Below are 23,061 nucleotides of genomic sequence, written 5' to 3'. Positions count from 1 at the left end.
AGGCAGTCATGTAATGGTTTTTCTATTATATTTTCTGATGTGAATATAATTTTGCATTTACTAAGGTAAATAATCCTCAACTGAGTCATATATAATCTCTCTTCCCTCAGATTTATATTTCTTTTTATACCTTATCGTAGTGAATGGCAACCGGTGTGATGAGATTAACATCTTCAAGAAGCCTCTATTTCTCTACTTCTCCTTCCTCCTCACCTCAGTTTCCTTATCTCACGATGGGCTTCTTTATCCTGTCTGTTGTGGCTTAACCCAGGACTTATTACGTCTCTCCCAGGCACCCTTAGATCACTCCATTAGCCTCTTACCTGGTTTCTTTCCTCCCATCTCTTCTCTACTCAACATTTTCTCCACGTTGCCATTGGAAAGATCTTAAAAACCGTATCCGATCATGGGCTACGGTGCTTAAAATCCTCCCTTTGTATCCTTTTATCTACAGCATCACAGATGCTCTACTTTAGCGGGAGTTTCTTTTTCATCAAATAAATGTTATGCACCCCCCCTTTTGTGTTCTGTCTCTTCTATTGAGAATTCTATATTTCCTGTGTATTAGTTAAGAAAATTTTGTTGAGCTTTGCTTTCAATATTATATTAGGAAAACATAGTTTTTTCCAGCTGTAGCACAGATTAGAATATTGGGTCGGTGTGCCTCTTCCTCCTTTTCTCCATGTGAACTTGACATTGTTTTAATATAGAGGACTGTCAGGGCTCAACTTACCTTATCAGCTTACTAACTTAATAACAGTAGTAATTTTTGCAAACATTTGAGCACTTTATTGCTTACTGTTTTTCAAGCAACCTTGGGGGAAAGTACCTACATTTATTATCCAACCTTACTGCAGCCCTCGAGGGAGAGATTATTGTACTTATTTTGCAGATAAAGAAAACGAGGCCCAGACAAATTGACCTTTATTGATAGCTAGTAAAATTTTGTTGAATGTGGGGCGCCTGGGTGGCTCAGTCGGTTAAGCGTCCGACTTCGGCTCAGGTCACGATCTCGCGGTCCGTGAGTTCGAGCCCCGCGTCGGGCTCTGGGCTGACGGCTCGGAGCCTGGAGCCTGCTTCTGATTCTGTGTCTCCCTCTCTCTCTGCCCCTCCCCTGTTCATGCTCTGTCTCTCTCTGTCTCAAAATAAATAAAATGTTAAAAAAAAAAATTAAAAATTTTGTTGAATGAGTTAGTAAACTTTTTTTCTTTTTAGTAAACTCTCTTTCTTTATAATGTATATTTATGTTCATGTTCGTCCTATGCTCTTCATAATTTTTTTAACGTTTATTCATTTTGTGAACGAGAGAGAGTGGGGGAGGATGCAGAGAGAGAGGGAGACACAGAATCTGAAGAAGGCTCCAGGCTCTGAGCTGTCAGCACAGAGCCTGACGTGGGGCTCAAACTCATGAACCGAGAGATCATTACCTGAGCCACCGAGGTACCCCTTTTTCTATGTTCTTTAAAGATGTGTGTGTATGCGTGGCAGGGGGGGAGGGCAGGGGAGTGTATGTACATGCCCATAATGCAGTTACATATTTTAAGGGGCCACAGTTGTAAGAAGCTCTTTTAAAAAGTGGGGGGACTACACGAGATGGGGCCTTAAATATTTGGGAAAAGAGCATAAAGATAGGGAAGGAACCTAGCCTAATGTGAGTTAAGAGCAAGAGGCATTAATTTGGAGTTGAAGTTAGAAAGAATACCTGTTGCGTAAAAATGACCCGGTGAGCTTCATAAAAATACAGATTCTTTAAATATTGGGTCGGTGTGCCTCTTCTACATATATGTATTTAAAGAATATATGTATGTATTTATACATATGTATTTATATTTATGTATATGTATTTATATTTGGTCTCCATCTTCTGAGATGACTGAATGTAGTTCAGTGGGGCTTGGGATTTATATTTATGTAGAGTTTTGGAGATGATTCGGAGGAACAGGTAGGCTTTGGGACTTGTGTGTAGGTAGCCAGAATTAGAGATCTAATAAATGGAGTTTCAGATAATTTTGGATATAGAAATTAGGGGGAATCAAGAAATAGGCTTGGAGTGTTAGGAGGAGTTTTGTTTGTTTGTTTTTAAGTAGGATCCACGTTCAACACGGAGCCCAATACCGGGCCTGAACTCATGACCCTGAGATCAAGATCTAAGCTGAGATCGAGAGTCGGACACTCAACCGACTGACCCACACAGGTGCCCCAGGAAGAGTATTTGTGACCTGAATTTCTAATCTTGATAGACAGCAAGCCTGAAAGAGCCGTGTAGTGTTACGCAGCTCTAGAAGAAGAGTGACTTTGTCCTAATTGGGTGATGAGTTGGGAATAGCAGACTGAGAGTCCACACGTGTATTTAAAAACAAAAAAGCTGAACTCTATTAGTAGTTTTTCCACTGATTTTAAGTTTGTTCATTTAGTTGTAAACCCCTGAATGAGTGTCTACTGTTCACCTACTGCGTAGGGAAAAGGTGGCAGAGAGACCTTAGGGACAGTATAATGTTACAAAGAAGAATTTTACGTAATGAATCTCTTGGATGATTTCAGCAAAAGAGACCACTCGTAAATTGTGGGCACCTTCTCTTTCCCCCCCGTGAGAAATTTCTCTGTGGCTGTTCACTTTCGTTTAACAAACATTTATTGTGTCAAATGTTATACTAGTCGTTAGGTAGTCAGACATAAATAAGAGACAGTTCTTGGGGTGCCTGGGTGGCTCATACAGTTAGCTCATACAGTTAGGTCGTAATCTCCTAGTCCATGGGTTCAAGCCCCGCATCGGGCTCTCTGCTGTCAGCGCAGAACCTGCTTCGGATCCTCTGTCCCTCTTTCTCTGCCCCTCCCCCGCTTGTGCTTGATTCCTCTCTCAAAATAAACATTAAAAAAAAAAAAAAAACACTTTATTAAAAAAATAAGAGTTCTTGCCCTGGGGTATGTTACAGCTTGAGTGGGAGAGATGGACACGTGAACAGATGATTTCACTATATTGTAGGAACTACCCTAATAGTAGTGGAAGGTGCAGATTTTTAGAATATGCAGGCCATAAAATTGGTAGGAATTAGTGATTAATTGAACGTTGGGGATCATAGGATGAGTCCCAGATTTCTCATGTGGGTGACTGGACGAGGACGGGTTAATATTCACTCAGTTCAGAAACACAGGATTGGAACCTATTTGTGAGGGGTGAGGGAAAATCAGTTTCATCTTCACATGCTTAACATAACTCTTTAGACACTCAAGTAGAGCAGTTTAGCATGGTGAGAAGGTGTCCTACTTCAGGAATCAGACTATTCCTGTTCAGTGCTGTTCCGCTTACTGGCCGTTACTTGCTGTGGTGTTGGGACATTTAACTTCTCTAAGTCTCATTTTTTATACAGACACTGATAGTACTTACCGCATAGGAATCGTGAAAAGCAATGAAATGATGTATGTGAAGCACTTATCATAGTACTGGCCACATAATAAGACCTCAATACTATGTCAGGAATTATTGTTATTATACGTATAACGGTGTAAATTCAGGAGAGCTCAGAGTTGGCATTTAGTTTGGGGAATCATTAACATATAGGCTAACCCAATGACAGTGGACAAGAGCCCCAGGTAGGGGATGGAGGGAAGAGGGTTAACATTCAAATGAAAAGTGGTGTGATCGTTTTGCATGTGGATAATTGTGTTGTAGAGAATTGGTGCCTTGTCAAGAAATTATTACAGCTTATGATTGGAGCATAACAAGAAATACTTATGACCTTTTAAAAATCCACAGATTAAAACTCTTCACGTGGACTTAAAAAAGAACTTACTGTTCATTTAAATAAATGGTAATAACAACATCAGCCCCTACTCCCTTTAAACTACTTGCCGATATCCTTTTCTTTTTTTTAAATCTTTTCTGAGTAGCGTGTGAAGTGGCACAAATTGTTTGCGTGAGTAGTGTCGACACTTTATAGTCACCTTTATTTCCAAGTATATTCATCAGTTCTCTTCAGTGCCATTGGCACTTCGCTTTCATTGCTTCAGAGATGTGGCAGGTGAGATTTTATACTGGGGTCATTGCTGTTGGTTGGCCGCAGTGCCCTTACAGCCGAGTTCACGGTGGAAGAGGGGTAAACAGTAATTGATCCCATTGTTTTAAAAGTGTTTAAATTTAAGTGTGGATTCAAAGTGTGTTGCATAATGAAGTTAGAATTTTATCTAAGGAAGGAGTGGTCCTAAACAAATCTGATCTCCAAGAGAAATCTTCATACGGGTTTATAAGAAGGAGGCTTTCCTATTGTCTTTTATAAAGGACAAGGAGTGTGATGATCTGGCAGTTTTTGCCTGTCAAATCAACTGTGAGAACCGAGCCATATAAATTAGATCATATCTCTATAAGTTTCCAGAAGAAAGACTTAAAACTCAATTCATTGCCTTAATCTTGCAAATAAAATTTTCTATCAAAAACAGGTGCTTTATTTTTACATTTAAATTTTGACTTATTTGGACAGCAACTGTTATGAGTGCAAAACCCTGGAAGGAAATTTCTTTGGGGGAAGCTAATTAGTGTTTTACATGGTAGTTATTACACTGAAGATCATAATTTCATAATGGGGGGCATTTGTTTCTTCAGTTTTAGTAAGGAACAAAATATGTATGGGAAAAGTATAGAATTAATGAGATAACTGTTAGTAATCCGGTTTTGAAGACACACAAGTTAAAGAATTATCCACAGCCTACTCTTATAGCTGCCGATCAAAATTTTAAGTTGGTTATGGTTGTTTTACTTTTTTCCCGTCCCCATGAGCATGCACAGCGATGAATACTGTGTTTTCAAAACAGTATCATCCTGCACATTCCCGCCAACTCTAACCCCATTCCCCAATGGCAACCCTGCGTGTGAGCGTGCGCACAGGGCATGCGTGGGTGTTTACTATTAATAAAGAACTCCTAGGTACCTCACTGCCTCATCCACTAGACAGCCCGGAAGCAGCGTGTGACATAATCCGTGACGGGGCGTTCAGAGCCGGGAGGAACTACAAAGCTGAGACATTAATCAATTTTCTGAGAAGGACTCGGGTTAAGAGACTGGGCATCAGTGAGCCTTGAAGAGTGCTTAGCACCTAGCTAAGCAGACGAGACTGTCTTAGAAAGGGAGAACGGTATGAGGAAAAGCACAGGGGTGGCTACAAAACATGGGCTTGGGTGGGGTGGTGAAGAGAATAGAGCAATTCAGTTGGAGTTTGCAACCATTTTAACTTTCCTGATTTAATTTTTCTGGTAGTTTACCTCCATGACCCTAGGTGAATGACCTTTTGTATTTATTACTTAATTTGCCAACCTAAAATTTATGGACTCTTGGGTATGAAAACTGTTTCTGTTTATACCACATGCTTCCTTTCTGTTCCACTTAGTATCTGTGTTAATATTTTTTTACGGAGTTCCTGTATCGGTTATAATTTTAACTCTAAAAAGTACCCAGGTTACTGATGGTGTACCTATTCCCCGAGATAGGTGAAATTTAATGTTCAACATTAAATAAACTCGTGTGTTTGAACAGAAGGAGGAAAAAAAATTGGAGCTGATCATTTAAATCCTGGGATAACAAAGAATTTGTGTTACTTGTGAAATGAGAGATAACATCTTTTTTTTTTTTTTTTTTTTTTTTTTTTAGGTTGAGCAAGTGAAATTACTTGACCGATTCAGTACCAGCAACAAGTCTCTAACAGGAACACTCTATCTTACAGCCACACATCTATTATTTATAGACTCTCATCAGAAAGAAACCTGGGTAAGAAGGACATCTGCTGTGCTGCTTACCATACTTATAATAATGGACTTGGCCTATAGCTGTGTTTTATTTTGGTCATGTACAAATAATTTAATCCTTGGTTACCTACTTTCAACAAAATTCAACAACCTATTCTCTACCCTCCCTCCTAATAAAACAAAGATACCATGTGGAATGTGGAAATTTTTTATAGAATATAGCAAGACTCTTTTTATCTGCATAAATAATTATAAAATACCTACTTGTTCCTTTTAATTTTTAAAAATGTAAATAATACATGCCCATGTTTAATAGATCAAATGGCATATTCCGTGGTATTTTTATACCAAATTGCAATTACAGTGTTTTTTAAGTGGATTGATTATAGATCAAACAGTACAGTAATGGATATTTTATATATATTTCTTCCTGTATATGTGCCAGTGTCTCAGAGGTATCTGGCTGAGAGTAAACTTACTGGGTCTAAGATAAGTGCATATTTTCCTTCACCAAGTGTGGCACCTCTCCAAAATAGTTGTTTCAGAATATTCTCAGTAGAGTGTGACTTGTCCGCCATCATCAGCAACATTGACATTGTCAGCTTTACAATGTTTGCCTCTCTGGTGGATGTGCAATTGTGATTTTAATTTACTGATGATGAGAAAGTTGTCCTTTCAGATGTTTTGGCCTTTAGGTTTCCTTTTCTTTTTCTGTTGGGCTGTTTATCCTTTTACTGGCTTTATAAGAATTTTGGTTTTTAATGTTTTGTCAGGTGTATGTGTCGTAGATAACTTCTCCCAGTGTGTGGCTTGTCTTGTATGTGTATACATCTTGCAACTAAAGTTTGAAATTTTAATGTATTAGATTTTCATTGTTTCTTTTATGGTTTGTGCTGTCTTGTGACTTAAGGGATTCTTAAAGTCATAAAGATTCTCCTATTTTTTTTTTTCTAAAAACTTACATTTTGTGTTTCAAGTATAAGTTGTTAATATATCTGGGAAATATTTTGGTGGATGATATGACTTAGGGATTCATTTTCATGTTCTTTTCATATGGATACTGGCACCATTTACTGACAGTTTCATTGCATTAATGTGTACTATCAACTGTGATAGATAAAGGGAGGGCCTGCTTTTAAGCTCCCTGTCCTGTTCTTTTGATATATTGCTTCCACTGTACCGGTAGCACATTCCTTGATTGACTCTAGCTTTTTAATACAATCTCTCTTTGATTGTACTCTTGATTTTCCCAGGAAGGCCATCCAGTTGATATGTGATTGCAGTAAGTCAAGATACTTCCTGAGATGTTGATCTCGGAGAAGTTGTGTTCCCAAGAGGCACTGGACCTCCTCCCCATGCGGTGTTGGCCCGGGAGCTGCCAGGAGGGCCTTGTAAAATCCTTAGTCATGCTACCACCCACTCTATCTACGCCTCCTTTGTCCGTCTGTCCTAATACCTTCTCAGTATGTTACCCATCTCCTCGCGATACATGTGCAAGTTTCCCCTCAACCTCTTCTTGCGGATGTTGAGAACATAGTTTCGGGGCAGTGAAAAAATATCGGTGTTGTTCTCTCCTATTATTGTCTTTAAAATGCCTTCTTATCAGTATATTCCCATATGTCTCTCCTGAATGAAATCTATTTCGTATAGTAGATCCACAGAAATGAACATTTTAGATCTAGAGACTTACCAACTTTTTATCTTTTTTCTCATTTTACAGATGATTTTTCTTTCAAGGTCATGTCACTAGTTAGTGACAGAGCCGGTCTCTGCAGCATTTTCTTGCAAATAATTTTGGGTCGTAATTAGAATCGCGATAGTGACATTATTACAGTAGCTGTTGTCTCTTGTTCTCTATTTAGATGTTAGTATTAGACCATTTTGAGTAACTTGGCACAGGCCTGCTAATATCAATGTTAACAGTGCTAAATGTTAGCCACAAGTGTGAGCTGTACATGTGTAGTGTGTGTTAAATATTTGTGTGATGTATACTTTTAATGTCTGTAGAGCAAATTCTTTCCTCATTAGTCTTTTTTAAGCTTTTCTTGATTATATTATAGATTTAATCTTGCATGTGAACTTTAGAAAAAATATATAATTAGTGATTAATAATACCAGTATTTAATTTTATAATTATATAATACATATGTATGGTATATAAATAATCAGCCATCTCTTACCCTCCCACAGAAAAAGGCAAAAAGCCATTTGGAATTATTTATTGGAACTTACATTAAAGTTTTAGATTAATTTGGGATGAATTTATTTCTTGTCATGATTGAGTTTTATCATTCAGGAATCTGCTATAACTCTTGAGATCTTTTATTTTCCCGAAAACTTTTCTGTAAATATTTTAAAGTAGGGGTGCCTGGGTGGCTAAGTCGGTTGACTGTTGGTCTCTCGATTTTGGCTTAGGTCATCATCTCACGGTTCATGAGTTTGAGCCCTGTGTTGGGCTTTTCACCGAGTGCAGAGCCTGCTTGGGATTCTCTGTCTCTTCTCTCTCTGCCCCTACCCTGCTTGCTCTCTTAAGTAAACATTTTAAAAAATGCTTTAAATTAATAGGAATGGTATTGAGAAAAAGAAAACTTTTTTTAGTAGCAAACAGAATATTAGAACTCATATGAGTGATAATTATATCTTTAAAATGCCATCAAGTATTGAGTTTATAGTAGAACTTTCTATTCATTCAGTCAGGAAACATTGTAAGGGAGGTGTAAGCAGTGACACCTGTATTGCTGGTTTGGTCAGATTTTAAGTTTGGATGTATAAGATATAACAGTTGAGACTTTCTTTTTCTAATTGAGCAGGGTCACTACAATGCTCCAGATACTGTGTTAGGTGCTAGAGATAGAACGTTGCTCAACTTAGCTGTGGTATTGGTCTGTATGAAGTTCCCAACATCTAGCTGGAGAAATAGACATTCACTGTATACAAGGAATTACTCGTGTTCTGAGTGCCGTGATGGAAAAGTATAGGCTGATAAGGGATAAGAAAATGGAGAGGACCTAACTTTTCCCATGGGAAAGGCCATGGGGGTTGTCAGGCTGTTTTTCTTGGTGGTGAGGTTTAAGCAAAGGCCAGAAATAATACTAGAAGTTCCTAGGTGAAGAGGCAGACCTACAGTTTGCCAGTTAGTAAGAACAACTGAGTGTGTGTGAAGGAGGTTGATGCAGAAAGGGCCCTTGTCACTCGAAGTCGATGCGGGGAGGGGCTGGAAATGAGTCTAGAACCCAGAGTCTGGGAAATGACATGACCAGATTGCTGTTTTCTAAATCATTTTTTAATAGTCATCACCTGCCCTGTAGAAGATGGATTAGAGGAAGGTAAGAGTAGGTAGGGAGAGAGCATGTAGGCGGTGACTTACAGTTACTCAGGTGAGAAACAATGGGAGCACTGCAGCTAGAGGAGTGACAGTGGACACCGAGAGAAGTAGGTTCCAGAGAGATGTAGGGGACGCGGTTGTTGGGGTCTGATGATGTATTGAATGTGCGGAGCGATGGAGAAGTATCAGAGCATAGTTCTGGCTCAGACATTCAGTCACGAAGTCTGAGGACTTTGGTTGAAGAGGGCATTTCTAACATGTATGCGCTCTGGAAGAGAATACGATGTTGACTTTTTTACGACGCTGATCAAATGTTTTTTTCATGCTGTAGATATTGCATCACCATATTGCCTTAGTGGAGAAACTAGCTTTGACTACTTCTGGATGCCCACTTGTGATTCAGTGCAAGAACTTCAGGATTGTGCATTTCATTGTTCCCAGAGAAAGAGATTGCCATGATATTTACAATTCCCTGCTACAACTGTCAAAACAAGGTACTGTTATGAGAGACCAAAGCTTACTTAATTTTGTGATGGATTAAATCTCATTGTTACTTTATACTTTAAGTTACTCTTGTGTGTGTGTGTTTTAATTTCAATTCTGTTAGTTAACATACAGTGAAATATTGGTTTCAGGAGTACAATTCTTTGACACATCACTTACATACTACCAGTGCTCATCACAACAAGTGCCCTCCTTAGTGCCCATCACCCACCTAGCTCATCTCCCATCCACCTCCCTCCATCAACCCTCAGTTTGTTCTCTGTCATTAAGAATCTCTTGTATGGGGCGCCTGGGTGGCTCAGTCAGTTGAGCGTCCAACTTCAGCTCGGGTCATGATCTCACACTCCGTGAGTTCGAGCCCCGCGTCAGGCTCTGTGCTGACAGCTCAGAGCCTGGAGCCTGCTTCAGATTCTGTGTTTGCCCCTCTCTCTGCCCCTCCCCTGCTCATGCTCTGTCTCTCTCTGTCTCAAAAATAAATAAAAACATTAAAAAAAAAAAAAAAGAATCTCTTGTAGTTTGTTTCTCTCTCTTCTCTCCCCCCCTTCCCATATGTTCATCAGTTTTGTTTCTTAAATTCCACATATAGGTGAAATTATATTTGTCTTTCTCTGAATGACTTATTTTGCTTAGTATAATACATTCTAGCTCCATCCACCTTGTTGCGAATGGTAAGATTTCATTCTTTTTGATGGTTGAGTAATATTACATTGTGTGTGTGTGTGTATATATATATGTGTGTGTGTGTGTGTATATATATATATATATATATATATATATACACACACACACCACATTTTCTTTATCCATTCGTCAGTCGATGGACGTTTGGGCTCTCTCCATAGTTTGGCTATTGTTGATAATGCTGCTGTAAACATTGAGGTGCATGTACCCCTTCAAATCTGTATTTTTGTATCCTTTGGGTAGATACTTTAACTCTTAAGTCAAGTTCTTGTGCATTCTATTCCAAAAAATTTGGCTTAGAAATAATTAGCTACTTCTGATCTGACTTGTAAGAATGGTTTCCAAAGAAGGGGTAAGAGTAAAGAAAAAATGAAGCACTTAGAGTACAGATTTTAAAAAGCATAGATTCATGTTAACGTTTTTAAAGTTTGTTGGTAGCCAACAGAACAGCTTTCTTTTTTTTTTTTTTTTTTTTCAAGTGGGTATCCCACAAATAAGGTATCCCAATGACTTGGAAATTGGTTGCTAAATGAGAAGTTAAGGAAGGTCGGGCTCCTTTGGTAGCAGCGGGACTAATATATTTAATCGCCCAGAGTGGAACATAAGGGAGATCACCAAAGGAGAAAGGGAGGGTGAATCCAACTTTAGTAGAGGTAGGAGTGAGAGGCAGGTAGGCCCAAAAGAAGAATCCTATTACTACTTACGCCTTCAGGATCTGGAGGCTTCCTTCCCTCAACATTGACTTGAATTACATAGACCTTTCCAGGGAGACAAAGCACACTGGTTACTAAATGTACTTTTTTGTTGAACACCCGGACTGTAGTGACCTAGGAGCAGGTGTATGTACGCCCTTCTCTGCTAACACATAAAGCCTGTAGCATTTATCCCAGTGTCCCAGGTTACGCCAAATCTTACAGTAAAGATGGTTCTGTCACTTTAGGGGCTCAACGCTGTTCAGGAACAAGTGCTGTCCGGAGCTCCGTACAACCATTGCGGCTTTTGGTCGACACTGTCCTATAGGAATGTACGTGGAATGTAGCGTGGAATAGGAATGTATAGGAACGTAGCATTAGTATTTTCATTTCACATCTCGTTTGGGAAGAGTGGTGGGTGAGAAGTGTGTACGTCATTAGAAGTTTACTTTTATTTTTTTTTTAAATTTTTTTTTTTTTTAACATTTATTTATTTTGAGACAGAGAGAGACAGAGCATGAAGGGGGGAGGGGCAGAGAGAGAAGGAGACACAGAACCGGAAGCAGGCTCCAGGCTCTGAGCCATCAGCCCAGAGCCCGACGCGGGGCTCGAACTCACGGACCGCGAGATCGTGACCTGGCTGAAGTCGGACGCTTAACCGACTGAGCCACCCAGGCGCCCCAGAAGTTTACTTTTAAAAAGAAGTATTACACTAGGGTATGATAATATAAAAATATTATTTATTAGCTTTTGCTGATGATATAAATTGAATCTCAGATTGATATCCCTTTAGATATAATCATGTGAATTAACAAACTGAGAAAATATTCAGTTCAAATATGTTCAGGTATTAGTTATCTCTTTGAAAATTTTAAAGGAAAAATGAAGGGATAAAACTGAAAAACTGTTGGGGTGCCTGGGTGGCTCCGTCGGTTAAGCGTCCGACTTCGGCTCAGGTCGTGATCTCACAGTTCGTGGGTTCCAGCCCCGCGTCGGGCTCTGTGCCGACAGCTCAGAGCCCGGAGCCTGCTTTGGATTCTGTGTCTTCCTCTCTCTCTGCCCCTCCCCGGCTCACACTCTGTCTTTCTCTCTCTCAGAAATAAATAAACGTTAAAAAAAACAACAACTGAAAAACTGTTATTTGTAGAATTTTAACTATAAATCCTATAATAGTAGCAGCTTAACATTTATGTGTTTTGTATACTACAGCAAAATATGAAGATCTCTATGCATTCTCTTACAATCCCAAACAAAACGATTCGGAGCGACTCCGGGGCTGGCAGCTCATTGACCTTGCCGAGGAATATAAGAGGATGGGAGTGCCAAATTCAAACTGGCAGCTGTCTGATGCCAACCGAGAATACAAGGTAACTTAGCGACCTTTTTTTTTTTAAGTTTTTATTTAAATTCCAGGTAGTTAACATACAGTGTAATATTAGTTTCAGGTGTACAACACAGTGACTCAACACTTCTTTACAACACCGGGGGCTCCTCACAAGTGCCGTCCTTAACCCCCATCACCTGTGTAACCCTTCCCCCCTCCCTTCCCCTCCGGTAACCATCAGTTTGTTCTCCGTAAAGAGTCTGTTTCCTGGCTTGTCTCTCACTCTCTCTCTTTTTTCCCCTTTGCTCATTTGTTTCGTTGCTTAAATTCGATGTACGAGTGAAATCATGCGGTATTTGTCTTTCTCTGATTTACTTCGACGTAGCAACCTTTTGGGAGAAATTCAGAAAATGTTAGTCCCAGAGCCCGAGAGTGTCCCAGCGGCAAGTTGTCTGTCCGTATGTGTACCGCACTTGCATTTAATAAGTTTGAAAGTTTTTTGAAGGTGGTTTTCAACCTCATGGTTTTTGAATGGTGAGAAGAATGGTTATGTTTCACTTGTTTTTTTACAGATTTGTGAAACTTACCCCAGAGAACTTTATGTTCCCCGAATAGCAAGTAAACCAATAATTGTTGGTAGTTCCAAGTTCCGGAGCAAGGGAAGATTCCCAGTTCTTTCCTACTATCATGAACATAAAGAGGTAAGAAAAGGTTTTCTTTTTTCTTTTGTTAATTTACAAACAACGTGTAACCCCTCTTCAGGTTTAAGCACCCTAAAGAGCACTTGCTTTTACATCAAGAGATCATTATTATAACGTTGCTGATAGGGAAATCTGGGTTACGTTTTTGAAAGACAAAAGTAGCCTGAAATACAGAACCTTTCCTACTTGCCATGTTTCTTTCCTCTCCCGCCCTCCTTCAGTCTTTCCTTCCTTCTCATAGGGACCTGAAAGTACTAGGATTAAGGCACAGATAGGTTCTTCTTCTTCCCTGTGGTTCTCTTTTCATCCTGCGTGTATTGGGGGAAACCACAGTCTTGAGAAGCCAGCTAAGAAAAGAAGAAAACCAAGGGTATTTCAGGCTCTCAGTTTTTGTAGAAAGCTCTTCAAACAGAAGGATTCTGCAATATGAAGAGGGGGAGGAGGCATCTTTGTACTGAGATGCTGTAATAGGGATTGCCCATTACCGCAGAGTTTTCTTTGTAGCTTGTAATAGTAGGCCCCGAGGTACTATGTGTTAGATGCTTCATATGCATGAAATCCCCACGACAATCTGATAAGTTAGCCTCTACTAACTACCTGTAACTTTCAGATGGGGAGACTAGCAGAGTAAACCACTTTTCCTAGATCTAACAGCTAGTAAGTTGGGGAGTCCCATGCCACTTCTGACTCCCAGTCCTTTGTGACCTGATTGTTTCTCCTCAGGAAGCTTTTAGAATCTGCTTTTCCCCCTAGTGTTCTGAAATTTCACAGTGAGGTGCTTTGGCGTGTTTTTAAAAATTCTCTTTGGGAACTCGCTTTGGGGAAATTACTTCTCCATTTCTTTGGTAACTTCCTGTCTTTTACTTTCCTTTGTGTGTGTGTGTGTGTGTGTGTGTGTGTGTTGGCAAATGGGCTAATGGGCTTCTGTAAACTTCCGTTTTTCTTCATTTTCTCTCCTATTTTCCATCTCTATTTTTTACATTTCCTCGACTTCGTTTCTAGTCCACTTCTTTATTTTTGCTATACTATATTTAAATCTAAGAACTCTTTTGTATTTCCTGAACTTTTTAGACACTTTTCTTGGCCGTGATGACTGGGTTCTCTGAAGATATTAAAGATTTTTTAAAAGAATTCTTTTGCTTCCCACATTAGTTGTCTGTCTCTCAGAGTTCCTTTTTTCTGTTTATTTTTTTGTTTGTTTTTCATGCCTTTCAGAATACCTGATTCTTAGCTGCCCTCTCATATTTAAAAGTGGGGTACTACAAAGCTGTTCAGAAGTTTGTGTGCATGTGTGATCTCTATCTTTGGATTCTTTCTGGGTTTTTTTTGTAATTATTTTTTAATGTTTATTTTTGAGAGAGAGAGACAGAGTGTGAGCAGGGGAGGGGCAGAGAGAGAGGGAGACACAGAATCCAAAGCTGGCTCCAGGCTCTGAGCCGTCTGCACAGAGCCCGACGTGGGGCTTGAACTCACGAGCTATGAGATCAGGTCCTGAGCTGAAGTCGGATGCTCAACTGACTGAGCCACCCAGGTGCCCCCCGCCCCCAACCGCCCCATCCTCCTGTTTTTTGAGGGTTACACCCACAGCTGTGCCTATTGTCCAGAGTCTTGGGGTTAATCCTTTTCATAGGATAAACTTTGTCTTCAGGGTGAGGGAAGATGTGGGAGCCTTAACTAGTCCCCATACAGACATTCAGCCAGTTCTATTTTCAGTTATACTCTGGGTCAAGCTTTCAGAGGTAAATCAGAGGTAAATTTTGCTGCTCAGAATACTTGGTTCTTGTGGACTTATAACAACTTGGCAGCTTTCTTTGTTCCAGTAAATTGGTTATTACTTATCAATTTGCTTTCATTTACTGAAATTTTATTAATATTTCTACTGTACTTTTCTCTTTTCCATTCTCTTTGATTTTTTGATTTTATACATTTTAGATGTCTTTATTAGAATTTTAGTTCAATTTTAGAAGGGAACCAGAGGTAAAAGGTAAAACTTTAAACAGAAATTCTCAATCTACTCTTCATAACAAAGTCGTAGGGAGTTATGACTGGGTATGGCCTCTATTTGACACACCCACATTTGTATACAGTATTTATTGGAAAGCTTGGCTGAAAATAGATATTCAGTGCCCAATTTAACAAATCAGAAAGTGTGTCTGAAAAGAATGTTGTAAAGCAGTCCTCATTTTCTTCTATTTTATTAGATTCTCATGGTTTTATGTATGAATTTAAAATATGTGAATGTGTGAATTTATGTTACTCTTTTTCCTTCATGTTAAACACTGTGGTTGGAATGTTGGGTCAGGTTAAGTTGGAGTTGGTATGGATGAGATTGGAGAAAAAGTATACGGGTCTAAATCTTTCAATCTTTCTTTAAGACTTTAAAATGTCTAATCCAACATTCGCTACTTCTTACAGATATGTTTGCCCTCCTAGATTGACTATGTTTTAACTCAAATTTAAACTGAAACTCATTTTTCTTACTTTATGTCTCATTTTATATTAAGATCTGATTTCTCAGTAGAGATCCAAAAGCTTTGGGAAAGTAAAAGCTCAAATGTTGCTATTTTTAAAAATTTTGTTCTACCTTTATTGACTAATCTCCTACTTGAACTTGAGTTCAAAGTATTTTATAATCTAGAGCATAGAATGCAAGTATCTTAGTAGGTTACATGATAGAGAATTGACCAAGTGTTGCTTCTTAGAATTGAGGAATTTTTCATCAAACTAGGCAAGGAAGCATTTCAGTTTCTTACTAGAAGAAAATATTGGGAAAATTTACATAACACCAAGATATTAAAAAAAGCGTTTAATTCTAATAGTATTTTAGAGTTAACATCTTCTAATTGTCTTGCCATCTTTTAAACAGATTACATGTTTGATTTTAACTTTTGTTTTTCTTTTAAGCATTTTTTAGACATGTTTTAGACATCTCTGAATAATCTGTTTTCTGTCCTTTTAAAATTAGGCTGCCATTTGTCGATGTAGTCAGCCACTATCAGGATTCAGTGCCAGGTGCCTGGAGGATGAACATTTGCTTCAAGCCATTAGTAAAGCCAACCCAGTCAATCGCTATATGTATGTAATGGATACCAGGCCCAAAGTACGTGTCTTGAATACAGTACAGTCTGTTTGTTTCCTTATCTTTGTTACTTTAATTAGTGAGATTTGATCTAATTGCCCATAATCGACCTATCTGAATCCTAGTTTTAAAGTAACTGAGGCTAATGATACTGAGGAAAGCAGCCTTTAAAAGGATGCCAGGTTAGGAGACTTGTTTCCCAGATGTGTGATTTCTTATGTCTTCTGATTTATACGTAAATTTAGAAAAGCTGAACTTTATATTGAGAGCTCTTGATGATGTGTAAGTCTTATGTTATTGTGAAGAAATATTAAATAGTATGTGTGTTGTGAAAAATTAGAAAATCTTACTAAATTTTTTTGGTAGAATGTTTAATTGTCAAAATACTTTTTGTTAAAATAATGGGCCTTAATTGAAATATTCAAGAAAATAAGGAAAATAGTGAGTTCAACTTAAGAAACATTGAACTAGAGAATTATAAATAGTAAACAGGAAACGGTTGTTCCGTTAGGCATCTATAATGTTAGGTTAAATTTTTATCATTGGGCCAAATGTCAGAATCCCTTTTCCTTTTTATAAACACAGTTAAACAACTAATGCATATTGGATCCTGAAACTAAAGTAATTAAAATCCTCAATGGTAATAGCTAACATCACTTTTAATTTTTATTATAGCATCGCATGCAGAGCTGGTGGGCTACACAAAAGGACATTGGCAGAATTATAGTGAGGATTTCTTCAAAAATCTGGAATGATGAGAAAATAAGAGAAAGCGATGAGAAAAAGCGAGTGAGCGATATAGAACACGATTTTAGGCAGTTTTGTTGAAAGGAACGGTAGTTGTTCTAGAAGTTATTCTCATCATTGTGCATTCTCACAAAAGATAATGGAAGAAACAGAAGATTAATTTGAAGATTAATTTGAGTAAATTAAGAAATATTAAAAATTAGAAATTGATAATTTGATCTTTTATCTTAACAAGAAAAGACGTTCTTAGAAGTCTGGAATGTTGGTGATATCGTAAGACAAATTTTATTTTACTTCCTTGTTTCATCTAGGTGGGTTCATAGGTCAGAACTACTTTTAGATGATATTAGATATAAACGATTGTTGTAACACAAGACTTTCTGAATATGAGGCCTGAGGGCAATCTGTTTCTCAGGACCTTATACCTCTCATTTGTATAATTGACTTCCACACAGAAAACAGGCCTCTCTCTTTGTTTTGTTATACTAGTTAAACTTGAGTAGTGATGTGGAAGCATTTTAATCTCTGACTCTCACCTGATGAACTCAAATTTAAGTAGTAATAATGTGGAAGCGTTTTACTATCTAACTTTCACCTTAGGTGCGGAATCACCAGTGAGCCAGCAGTTAGAATTGAACTGTTCTCGTTACCAAACTGGGCCCCCATCCACTGGATGAAAAGCTACTTTTTCTTTCAATTTAGGTTTTGTTTCATCCAAGTTGATAAGAATACTTAGTAAACAGTAATAATGTGTAATATGAAATCCTAGTCTGGAAGAATGAAAACATGCCAAATCTTAAATGAGCTTCTACATTTGATCTAGTGACCAAAGACATTGGGCCTACTGGCAGTCTGTTTTTCTCCTTAGTTTGGCCCAGTTCTTGGAGATGTATCAGGCTCGTGGATTACGTGCCATGGTATGTACCATGTGGGCCTCCAGTAATCTCTAACGTGGAGGACCTCGAATAACCTGACGTGCATTTCAGATCTGATTCTTCAGGGTCCCTGTGGCTCTCCGATGGTCAAGGGCTCCACAGGCTTGCTCTGAAGTGGGTCTCATTCATTCTGCAACAGAAAAACTTCCCAGCTCTGCTCATCTCTGAATCATTTAGGATTCAGATAAGAGATATTTCTTTCTTCTTCTAAATTTTGAAATACTGCAAACGTATGGAAAACCGACTACAAACATAAGTGAATTAGTTTCATAAATTATTTGTGGGGAACTTCTTGTCTGAACTTTCCATTATATAGCAATCGTGTTGTTAGTGGCCCTTTTTACTGTTAATAACATATGTGACACTTTTATTCATTAAAAAATGGTAGCATATTCAGTTTTAAAGTGTTCTTTAAACTCTGTGGTAAAATATGGTTCATTTAGTGCTTTCATGATGTTTTGGTGAACTAAATTAAAAGATAAAAGCAATTTATCTCTCAATTTCTAAAATTTTAAATTTTAGCTGAATGCAATGGCCAACAGAGCAGCTGGAAAAGGTTATGAAAATGAAGACAACTATTCTAATATTAGATTTCAGTTTGTTGGAATTGAAAATATTCATGTCATGCGGTCCAGCCTTCAGAAGTTATTGGAAGGTATGAATTATTGTTTGCCTTGGAGGCAACTTTGTCTAATAGAAATATAATGCTAGTCCAATTATAAAATTTAAAATTAAGGTAATTTAAAAATGTCCTATACATTCAAAAAAGTAAAAAAAAAAAAGTTGAAATTAATTTTAACAATGTACTTATTTAACCTAATATATTAAAAACATTGTGTTAACGTGTAATCGGTATAAAAATTAGTAATGACACATTTTAGGTGTTTTTGTTTTTTTTTAAAGTCTTAGAAATTGACTAGTGTGTATTTTACACTCTTACAGTGCATCTCAGTTTGGACTAAACATATGTCAATAGCCATATTCAGGTAGATAGTGGCTCCTGTATTGGACAGCAAAGTTCTAATGGTGTTACAGAAATTGCTATTGTTAGATTGATTAATTGATCATAGTAATGCTCTATTTAAGTACTAAGGTGTCTTTCCAGTCATGGTGTGGAATTTTAAAAATTAAAATATCAGGGGCACTGGGATGGCTCAGTTGGTAAAATGTCCAACTCTGGATTTCGACTCCAGGTCATGATCTCATGGTTCGTGAGTTCAAGCCCTGCACTGGTCTGCACTGGCAGTGCGTAGATAGCCTGTTTGGGATTCTCTCTCTCCCTCTTTCCCTGCCCCTCCCTGACTCGTGCTCGCTCGCTCGCTCGCTCACTCTCAAAAATAAACTTAAAATTCTTTAATGAAAAAAAAATCAGACTTTTTAATTAAACACTTTGTACTTAAGTTTTTTTTAGAGGAGATTGGAGCTTTACTTAAGCATGAAGAATGACAGAAAAACATACCCCCAAAATCCATTATTGAGCTTCTCCTAGCATCTTTTCATTTATAGAGTCCTTTTTATTTTGTCCTCTTCTTTTTTTCGTTTAACTCAGAGAGAGCTTGAGGAGGAAAAGTGGAGACTGTAGCCTCATTCTAATTGAAAATTTTTTCCTTCTTTTCTAGTTAATGGTACCAAAGGGCTTTCTGTCAGTGATTTCTACTCTGGTTTGGAGAGCTCAGGATGGCTTCGCCATATCAAAGCTGTTATGGATGCAGCAATCTTCTTAGCCAAAGTAACTCTTCTTTTCTCATATTTGGTTTGGGGGTTTATACTGGTTGGGAAGGAATACATTTATTCTGTTGGGACCTGGTATCTTTTCCAGTCAGATAAGTTTTATTACGTGTTACCTGCTTAATGAGGCTTCCTTTCATTTGAGCTTTAAAAGATCACGTGGCACTTCATGTAGGGACTTAAAAAGAAATCCCCAGATACTTTGACACAGCGGTTTTGGTTTTGGTTTTTGTCGGTATGCTTTGTGTTTTTATTGTGTTTTGCCTTTTTTTTTTTTTTCTTTTTGGAAATTATGCCGTGACATTACCATTGCAATCCTTGCTCTTCTGTGAAATGCAATACTTGCTAGTGTCGTTTTTAAATAGAACTTAATTGATGTCACTAAAATGTATTCTGCTGTAATCTAAGTATGTGATCTTTCTTTCCAGGCAATAACGGTTGAAAGTGCAAGTGTGTTGGTACATTGTTCTGATGGTTGGGATAGGACGTCCCAGGTCTGTTCCCTTGGCTCTCTCTTACTGGATTCCTACTACAGGACAATCAAAGGATTCATGGTAAGGAGTGATTTGGCTGGACCAGTGATTCTCAAATAGGAGTGATTTTGTCCTCCCAGGAGACATTTGGCCATGTTAGGAGACAGCTTTGATTGTTACAGAGAAAAGGATTTAACTAACATTTAACTGGTAGAGGCCCAGGATGCTGCTCATACTCTATACCACATAGGACAGCACCTGCGGCAAAGAATTTTCTGGCTTAAAATATATATAGTACTGAGTTTCAAAAACCTTGAATCAGACTGATTTCAATTTGTGCCACCTCTTTGAAAACGAGTTTCAAATTAATTAATTAATTTTAATTTGTAGAGAGGGAGCAAGCTTGAGAAGGGGGGGGAACAAAGGATTTGATGCAGGCTCTGTGCTGACAGGCTGACAGCAGCAAGCCCAATGCAGAGCTTGAACTCAGGAACCACAAGATCATGACCTGAGCTGAAGTCGAACACTCAACCGACTGAGCCACCCGGTGACCCAACAACTTTTAAATTTAATAGTTGTTTCCTAAAATGTTATAGTAGAAATATTCAGTATTTTCTCCCTCATTTTTATCTAACTAATATGAGTGATATAGTAAAGGCACAAATAAGAGTACTTAAAAATTATTTTTTAGGTGTGCCTGGGTGGCTCAGTCGGTTGAGCATCCGACTTCGGCTCAGGTCAAGATCTCGCAGTTCGTGGGTTTGAGCCCCACGTTGAGCTCTATTGTGACAGCTCAGAGCCTGAAGCCTGCTTCAGATTCTGTGTCTCCCTTTTTCTCTGCCCCTCCCCTGCTTGCACTCTCTCTTCCTCTCTCTCTGTCTCAAAAATAAATAATGAAAACATTAAAAAAAATTATATTCTAGAGGAAACTTTCTGTTTAAAACTCCTTTATTTGTTAATTGTAATTACACATTAGGAAGCATGTTTTATATCTGAAGATTAAATTTCTAGTTGAATAGATTTTCTTTGTTATTTTTTTAATTTTTATTTCTTTATGTTTACTTATTTTTGAGAGACTGGGAGAGACAGAGCACCAGCAGGGGAGAGGCAGAGAGAGGGAGACACAGAATCCAAAGCAGGCTCCAGGCTCTGCACTGTCAGCACAGAGCCTGATGCGGGGCTCGAACCCACAAACCACGAGCTCATGACCTGAGCTGAAGTTGGATGCTTGACCGACTGAGCCCCCCAGGCGCCTCTAGGTTTTCTGCTCTGTGAAGCTAAAGCCCTGGCTCCTGTTTTTTGTCTTTTAACGTGATTAGATTTTCAAAATTTGCATCTTAACTCATGGCAAGTAAAGTAAATGAAGCGAAGGTAGAAAGTTGTCATTAGTTAGAATTATTAAACGTAGTGCCATCTTTAAGACAGAGGGAAGTTCACCATCACCAGATCCCTTTCAGCACCATTATTTGGTGGCACTAACATACCGAATCTGGGATAGGCTGAATGGAAGTGCTCCTGATAAAATTATGTGCAGCTTACCTTGAGAGTGTAAGGTGAGGAATATTTTCTGTGCCATGTCTGGCTTTAATTGTTTGCTAGACATTCAAATGAAGTCATGTGATAAATGCCCTGGGACAGAGTGAGAGCTTCCCAGGCAAAAGGAGCAATGAGAACCAAAGCATAGATCCGTTAGCTGACTGCAGGTATGCGTGATGACTGGGGCTCAGGGTGTCAGAGTGGGCTACTTGGGTGCAGAAGAATATAGTGAGATGAAAGCCTCAGGAAGAGAAGACTGAAATTTGACCTTCACCTTCTTTGGGTAGTGAGAGCCATTAACGGGCTTTAAATAGAGGGAACAGTAACTTGCTTAGATCTTTGTAAAAAGGTGGCTTGGTGTCTTCCAGGTGGAGGGGAGTGGATGATGGAGGGCAGGAGACCAGTGTAGAAACTGGTAAGCTAACTCAGAAGAGAAAAGACAGCCAGGAGTAGGGCAGTCCCACACAGATACAAGAGGGTGGGGTTCAACCTCCAGGAATATTGAGAATAGTAGAGTCGTAAGAATTGCTCCTGGGTTAAATGTGCGGTAGAAGAGAGGAGGCCCCTTCCCGGATGATTTTCCAGATCTGGGCTCAGTTGCCAGGATGGATGGTGCTGCTGTCTTGCTCTTTCTACTGAGAGAAACAGATGACTAAGTTTCGTGAGAAAGACACTGAGTGAAGTTTTAGATGTGGGTGTGGAGAGGAAAGGCAGAGGGCCTGCAGTAAAATTTGGGGCTCCAGCCTGAAGACCGTTTGCCTGCGGTCACACAAGTGTGGAAGTGGCAAAGCTAGGATTTGAACCCATGCAACATGGCTCCAGAAACTGCATCTTTCCCCATCACATTACATGGCCTTCTGGAGAGACTTAAAACAAAATCAGAGAAGCTAAATGTGGCTGTTTTAATACTGAAAATGTACTTGGTGATTAGATAATGAAATTACGTGGTATACTAAGAAGATACGTTACATAGATTAGACTGAAAAAAATCAGAAGCCTGTCTCTTCAGTAGAGTTGTGACAGAGAAAACAGATAAAGACCGTTCATTCGAGAGGTTGATATCAACATTTGAATTTGAATATAAACTTTTCATTGCTCTCTCTCTCTCTGTCTCTCCCCATCTCCCTCTGTGTGTGTGTGTGTGTGTGTGTTTGTGTGTATATTTTTTTGTAAGCACCATATAAGTAATGTACAATAAGCCAAAAGGTTTAAAACATATATCCCAGTCTACCACCCACAGTTAACCACTGTTACCATTTTGATTTATATTTTCTTAGTTTTTTTACTATGCAGATATTACACATAAAAATGTAAATGTACTAGTGCTTTATAGCATGTACTTTTCATTTAAAATGTAATAGATACAACTGAAGTGATTAAGTCACAGGACTACCGTTTCTTTTATGCATCATTTTTACTCTTTGTTAAACCAACCCCTAATCCAGGTTCTTTCTATATTTTGCCTATCATTAAACAAAAATTTGGGGGCGCCTGGGTGGCTCAGTTGGTTGAACGTCTCACTTCGGCTCAGGTCATGATCTCCCGGTTCATGGATTCAAGCCCCGCATCGGGTTCTGTGCTGAGAGCTCAGAGCCTGGAGCCT

The 23,061-nt window shown here is 38.6% G+C and overlaps 1 protein-coding gene across 7 annotated transcripts in view; it reads left to right on the top strand.

Moving 5' to 3' along the window:
• MTMR6 (myotubularin related protein 6) overlaps positions 1-23,061 on the top strand; it is an 80,605-nt gene that overhangs the window by 6,000 nt on the left and 51,544 nt on the right. For 6 of the 7 annotated variants that reach the window (XM_049646735.1, XM_049646734.1, XM_049646733.1 and 3 more), the window contains exons 2-10: positions 5,639-5,755; positions 9,390-9,552; positions 12,145-12,302; positions 12,832-12,960; positions 15,926-16,060; positions 16,715-16,828; positions 18,244-18,376; positions 19,341-19,450; positions 19,878-20,003. In XM_049646735.1, the coding sequence (XP_049502692.1) occupies positions 5,639-5,755; positions 9,390-9,552; positions 12,145-12,302; positions 12,832-12,960; positions 15,926-16,060; positions 16,715-16,828; positions 18,244-18,376; positions 19,341-19,450; positions 19,878-20,003 (1,185 nt within the window). The remainder of the gene's footprint in view (positions 1-5,638; positions 5,756-9,389; positions 9,553-12,144; positions 12,303-12,831; positions 12,961-15,925; positions 16,061-16,714; positions 16,829-18,243; positions 18,377-19,340; positions 19,451-19,877; positions 20,004-23,061) is intronic. The other variant, XM_049646730.1, reaches the window with a different exon arrangement.

The sequence above is a fragment of the Panthera uncia genome, assembly GCF_023721935.1.
Source record: "Panthera uncia isolate 11264 chromosome A1 unlocalized genomic scaffold, Puncia_PCG_1.0 HiC_scaffold_16, whole genome shotgun sequence".
Lineage (NCBI taxonomy): Eukaryota > Metazoa > Chordata > Mammalia > Carnivora > Felidae > Panthera > Panthera uncia.
Note: the sequence above shows the minus strand (reverse complement) of the source record. Positions and strands in the feature narration are given on the sequence as shown.